Here is a 6,438-nt window from a genome sequence, read left to right as displayed (position 1 = left end):
CCCCTCCGCTCCGCTCCCCTCTGGGGCGGCTTGCGTGGGTTTGTCTTTTTCTCCCCTTTCCCCTCCTTTCTCCCCTTCCCTCCATCCCCCCCCACCCTTTTCCCTCTTTTCCCAGGGCAGCCGCCAGCGCCGGAAGCGCCAGGTAATGGAGCGGCGGCAGGGCCGGAGCGGCGGGCAGTGCCCCGGCTCCCCCCGCGGATCGGGTCGGGTCGGGGGGAGCCGCCGTCGCCCCCCCCCCCGGTATCGCCGCGCCCTGGCCCGGATCCCCCCCGCGCCGCTTCCCCGCGCATCCCCATCCCCATCCCTTGCTCCGGGCACTCGCCTCCGCCGTCTCTAGCTTTGCACCCTGCCTCGGGCTCCGTCGCGTTTTGATCCCCCCCCCTCCACCCCGCCCCCGGTTTGCACCCTGCGTTCAGCTCGGTTGTGTTTCCCTTCGCCCCCCCCGCACATCGCTCCATGCATCCAGCTCGGTTGCATTCCCATTTCCCCCCTCCCCGCACATCGCTCCATGCATCCAGCTCGGTTGCATTCCCATTTCCCCCCCCCTGCACATCGCTCCATGCATCCAGCTCAGTTGCATTCCCATTTCCCCCCCCCTGCACATCGCTCCATGCATCCAGCTCGCTTGCATTCCCATTTCCCCCACACACACATCTCTCCATGCATCCAGCTTGGTTGCATTCCCATTTCCCTCCTTCCACATCACTCCTTGCATCCAGCTCGGTTGTGTTTTCCTTTTCTCTCCGCAGATTTGCTCCATGCACTTGGCACTGCTGTATTTTAACCCCCCCCCCCCCAGTCCTGCACCCGTGTTTTCACCCTCCCCAGCCCCTGCTCCCTGTAGTCACCTCAGTGTTTTAATTGCCACCACTCATCTGCCCCGTGTCAGCCGGAGCTGGGGGAAGCGTCTGGTGGGTTGTCACTCGTGGGGTAGATGCCCGGAGGCTCTTTGGAGTGGAATCACCCCAAAATGCCTTGCGGAGGGGGGAGATCTCCCACCCGGGCAGCACTGTCCGGCTCCCCACGACCGGCGGCCGCTTGCTTTTCCAGGGCCGGAGACCCTCAGAGGCCGCTGCGAACTCGCCTGCGGGCCGGCACACGCGCGAATCTGGATTCCCGGGACGAGATGCAGGAGAACTACGAGAACGTGATCTCGCTGGGTAAGGCCGCGCCGTTCCGGGGGGGTTCACCCCCGTTTGAGCTCATTATTCGGGGGGGAAACGTAAAAAGCTTCGCCCCAGGGCACGCGGCCACCAACGCTCGCATTGCAGGCGGCTGCACACGCAAGCCGCGGGGCTCGTAATTATCCCCTAATTACAGTTTTCCTTTTTTTAAAACAATTCATTTGGTACTTACTGTGCCGCGGACCTCTCGCCGCTGCTCCAGGCTTGTTCCAGGCAGGCCAGAGCATCCCGCTCGCCTTCGGCAAACGTTCCTGCCTGCGCTGAGTTCAAGCGCTCGGGTCACCGCTTCAGCCTCGAGGAAAACGCTTCTTGCGGTTTTGCACAGCTCAACCTTTTCCTCCGGTTTTGGTGGCAAACGCTGCTCCCATGGAGCTGGGAAAGGAGCTGATGGCCCCGGGCTGGGCTTAAATAGCACCCGGGGCCCTGGGCAGGGGGGTCCCAGGTGGGGCCGATCGGCACCGTTAACACCCCTTCGCGCCCTGCAGCTGGGAGGCCTCGAGCTTGCAAACGCCTAAGCAAATCAGAAGTTTTATGGAGGCAAATTGCCCCGGGAAGATCTTCCCTGGGACGGAGCCGTGCACGTGCTCCTCTCCCGAAGGATCGGGGGCTCCTTTCCGTAGCGGGAGCTTCCTTCTTGTTTTGTCTTTAAAAAAGCAGCCGCTTCCTAGTTTCTCCGTGTCGGCAGCACGGCGTTGCCCGTCCCTCGCGCCTCCGCCGCTCCTGAATGTTCCTCCTGCTCTCCCCATCGTGCTATTTTCCTTACCTCCCACACCGACCAGGCTGGATTCCCTTTCTCCGGTTAATTAAATCGTCGCGTCCCTCTGGGTTTCGCTGCAATTTGGCGTTCGTGGCGGCCGCTCGTGGTAGCCGCGACGGTTTCGCAGCGAGAAGGCAGGTCGTTGCCGTTTCCGCCTTCGGGCTGCTGCGGCTTCTCCCGTCTCCCGCAACCTCCGGGCTCCCTTCGCCGGAGCGGCCGCGACGGTGCGCTCGGGATTTTCGGGCAGCGGGCCCGGCCCGCCGTTATCCGTCGCTGGGGACCCCGCGGATGCGGGTTTTTGGGGAGCGGGGGGGCGAGAGCTCTGACCGCCGTCTGTCCGCCCGTGTCCCCCGCAGCCGAGGAGATCGCCATCAGCTGGCCGCGGATCACCGCCTTCGCCGAGTCGCACCGGAGGAGAGGGCTGGTGTCCGGTGAGTGCCGGCCCGCACGGGAACGGGCTCGGATGCGCCGGTCCCCTCGCTCTCGCCCGGGCGGTGCGCCGGGTCGCGGGGCCGAACCCACTGCGAACCCTCCGCGAGCGCCGGTTGGAGTCGGGTGCCGGCACGGGAGGCGCTCCGGGCCCTGCCGCATCCCTAAGAGGCGGCTCGGGCTGTCCGGGAGCAGCGCCAAGGGTTGGGATGGGGACGGGGATGGAGACGGTGATGGGGATGGGATGGGGATGGGGATAGGATGGGATGGGGATGAGGATGGGAATGGGACAGGGACGGGAATAGGGATGGGGATGGAATGGGGACAGGGACAGGGATGGGATAGGGATGGAATGGGGACAGGGACAGGGATGGAGACGAGGACACGGATGGGATGGGGATGGGGGTGGAGACAGGGATGCAGACAGGGATGGCGATGGCGATGGGAACAGGAACAGGGATGGGGATGGGGACAGGGACAGGGATGGAGACAGGGACATGGATGGGATGGGATGGGATGGGGATGCGGATGGGGATGGGGACGGGGATGCAGACGGGGATGGAGACGGCGATGGGGACAGGAACAGGGATGGAAATAGGGATGGGGATGGGGATGGGGACAGGGACAGGGATGGGGACAGAGATGGGGATGGGGACGGGGATGCAGATGGGGATGGCGAAGGCACTGGGAACAGAGACAGGGATGGAGATGGGGATGGGGATAGGGATAGCGATGGCAATGGAGACAGGGATGGGGACAGGGATGGGAATGGGGCCGGGAGAGCAGCCGGAGCGCCCCGGGCACGGCGGAGCCTTCAGCACGGGGAACCGGCAACGAAACCCCGTCGCTCCCGCAGATGACGGGCTGCTGAGCGAGACGGAGGAGGAGGACCCGGCGCAGGGCGACCTGGAGAAGGTGGAGGCGCAGGGGCCGGCGGCGGCGGCAGCACCGGGCAAGACCAAGGCGACGTCGGCGGCGTCGGCATCGGCATCGCCCAGCGCCGAGGGCGCCAAAGCCGGCGACGGCTCTGGCAAGCCGGAGGGGCCGCCGAGGAAGCCGGCGGGCAAGCGTCAGGGCAAGTCGGCGCCGCGCGGCTTCAAGAAGTTCCCGCCGCGGGGTTTGCTGGGCCACGGCCGGTGCCACGACTGCGGCAAGAGCCTGGGCTTCGGCTCGGCCTTCAACAAGCGCCTGCGGGGCGCCGAGAAGCCCTACAAGTGCGGCGAGTGCGGCAAGTGCTTCCGGCTGAGCTCCACGCTCATCACCCACCAGCGGCGGCACGCCGGCGACAAGCCCTACAAGTGCGCCGACTGCGGCAAGAGCTTCAGCGTGGGCTCGGCCTTCATCCAGCACCAGCGGGTGCACGCCGGCGGCGTCAAGCCCTGCCAGTGCAACGTCTGCGGCAAGAGCTTCCCGGCCAGCGCCAGCCTGGTGAAGCACCAGAAGCTGCACCTGGAGGAGAAGCCCTACAAGTGCGACGAGTGCGGCAAGGGCTTCAACTGGAACTCGCACCTGGAGCGCCACCGCCGCATCCACACCGGCGAGAAGCCCTACACCTGCCCCGAGTGCGGCAAGAGCTTCAGCTGGAGCTCCCACCTGGACCGCCACCGGCGCACCCACCTGCCGCCCGGCGCCGCCTGCAAGTGCGCCGAGTGCGGCCGCTGCCCGGCCCCCCGCGCCGCCGCCGCCACCAAAGCCGCCCGCGGCGCCGAGAAGCCCTTCCCGTGCGCCGAGTGCGGCAAGGGCTTCAGCAAAAGCGCCGCCCTGGCCAAGCACCAGCGGGCCCACGGCGGCGAGAAGCCGCACAAGTGCGACGAGTGCGGCAAGAGCTTCGGCCTCAGCGCCTCCCTGCTGCAGCACCAGCGGAGCCACGCGGCCGGCAAGCCCTACCAGTGCGGCGAGTGCGGCAAGAGCTTCGCCTGGAGCTCCCACCTGGACCGCCACCGGCGCATCCACATGGGCGAGAAGCCCTTCCGCTGCGAGGACTGCGGCAAGAGCTTCTCGCAGAGCTCCCACCTGGAGCGGCACCAGCGGGTGCACGCCGGCGCCGAGCAGCCCTGCCAGTGCACGGACTGCGGCAAGAGCTTCCTGGCGAGCAGCAAGCGCCGGCGGCTCCTGGCCGGCGAGCGGCCCGGCAAGTGCACCGACTGCGGCAAGAGCTTCCTCTGGGGCTCCCGCGCCCGCCCGGCGCCGGAGAGGACCCACAAGTGCTCCGAGTGCGGCAAGAGCTTCACGTCGCGGGCGGAGAACGTGAAGCACCAGGGCACGCAGACGGGCGAGAAGCCCTACACCTGCCCCGAGTGCGGCAAGAGCTTCGGGCAGAACTCGGCGCTGGTGAAGCACCGGCGCATGCACACCGGCGAGAAGCCCTACAAGTGCGGCGACTGCGGCAAGAGCTTCAGCGTCCGCTCCAACCTCATCAAGCACCAGCGCACCCACCTGGGCGAGAAGCCCTACAAGTGCCCCGACTGCGGCAAGGGCTTCATCCAGAAGTCGGACCTCACCAAGCACCGCCGCATGCACACGGGCGAGAAGCCCTACAAGTGCAACGTCTGCGGCAAGTGCTTCAGCGTCAGCTCCAACCTCATCAAGCACCAGCGCATCCACCTGGGCGAGAAGCCCTACCAGTGCTCCGAGTGCGGCAAGAGCTTCATCCAGCGCTCCGAGCTCACCATCCACCAGCGGGTGCACACGGGCGAGAAGCCCTACAAGTGCGCCGAGTGCGGCAAGTGCTTCAGCCGCAGCTCCCACCTCAACCGGCACCAGCGCACGCACGGCGCCGACAAGCCCTCGCCGCCGGCCAAGGGCGCCGCGGGAGCCGGCAACCCGCCGCCGCCGCCGCCGGCCTCGGCCGCCTTCTCGGGGGCCGCGTTCGGCGCCGCCGTGCCCTCGCTGCCGCCCTTCCCGGCGTCGCCCTCGCCGCTGCCCATCGCCTCCCTCTCCAGCGCCCCGCTGGAGCTGCCCTGGGCCCTCTCCTTCCCCTCCCGCGCCTTCCCCCACCCCTCCTTCCCCTCGGCCGCCCCCTCCGGACCCCCCACCTCCTCCCTCATCAATTAGGGCCCCGGCGGGGTCCCAGCTCCCTTTCCCCCCCCCTCCCGCCCCGATCCGGCTCTCTCCCTGCTTCCCGCACTCCGGGCGGCCGCTGCAACGCCGACGGCTCGCAGCAGCTGCCGCCTCCAGCGGGGCCCTTCATCTCCGACCCGTCCCCTCCTCTTCCTCCCCCCCAGCCCCAGCTCGCATCCCCAGCCCGGCTCGCCGGCTCCGGCGCTGCATCCCACCCCGGCACACCGCCACGGGGAAGCTCGCAGCAGCATGGCTTCATCCAGACCAGCCAATTTACTGTTCCCAGCCCAGCACCGCCGGAGCACCTGGAGCACCCGGAGAGCAGGCGGAGCACCCAGAGAGCCACTGCTTCTGGAGCACCCGGAAAGCTGCTGGAGCACCCAGAGAACTGATACCACTGGAGCACCTGGAGAACCACTGGGGCACCCAGAGAGCTGATGCTGCTGGAGCACCCAGAAAGCTGCTGGAGCACCTGGAGAACTGATACCACTGGAGCACCTGGAGCACCTGGAGAGCTGCCGGAGCACCTGGAGAGCCACTGGGGCAACCGGAGAGCTGATGCTGCTGGAGAACCTGGAGAGCAGCCAGAGCACCCAGAGAGCTGATGCTGCCGGAGCACCTGGAGAACTGACACCACCAGAGCACCTGGAGCACCCGGAGAGCCACCGGAGCACCCAGAGAACTGATACCACTGGAGCAGCTGGAGCACCCGGAGAGCAGCCAGAGCATCTGGAGAGCAGCCGGAGCACCAGGAGAACTGACACCACCAGAGCCGCCGGAGCACCCGGAGAGGCGCCGGCAGCGGGGTCGCACGGAGCCCGGGCGCAGCGGCCCCCCCGCAAACGCGGCTCCCTCCCGTTTGGCTTTTCTGCCCGAGCTCGTCTTGTTCTAAGTTATTATCCCGAAACGGGAGCTGGTCGGGGACGGGGGGTTTTTTTTTTTCCCCTCTTTTCTTTTCTTTTGGAAAGAAAAAAAAGCCGCTGGCAAAACCACGCGATTCGGTGAAGT

The 6,438-nt window shown here is 67.2% G+C and overlaps 1 protein-coding gene across 1 annotated transcript in view; it reads left to right on the top strand.

The window, feature by feature from the left end:
- Nucleotides 1–26: 26 nt before the first annotated feature.
- Nucleotides 27–6,438, top strand: part of LOC106494648 (zinc finger protein 721-like) — a 37,018-nt gene continuing 30,606 nt past the window's right edge. Inside the window, exons 1-4 of the mRNA XM_067313887.1 lie at nt 27–142; nt 1,051–1,160; nt 2,298–2,372; nt 3,227–5,126. Of these exons, the coding sequence (XP_067169988.1) occupies nt 1,127–1,160; nt 2,298–2,372; nt 3,227–5,126 (2,009 nt within the window). The 5' untranslated portion in view covers nt 27–142; nt 1,051–1,126. The remainder of the gene's footprint in view (nt 143–1,050; nt 1,161–2,297; nt 2,373–3,226; nt 5,127–6,438) is intronic.

This window comes from Apteryx mantelli, chromosome 32 (assembly GCF_036417845.1).
Source record: "Apteryx mantelli isolate bAptMan1 chromosome 32, bAptMan1.hap1, whole genome shotgun sequence".
Classification (NCBI taxonomy): Eukaryota; Metazoa; Chordata; class Aves; order Apterygiformes; family Apterygidae; genus Apteryx; species Apteryx mantelli.
Note: the sequence above shows the minus strand (reverse complement) of the source record. Positions and strands in the feature narration are given on the sequence as shown.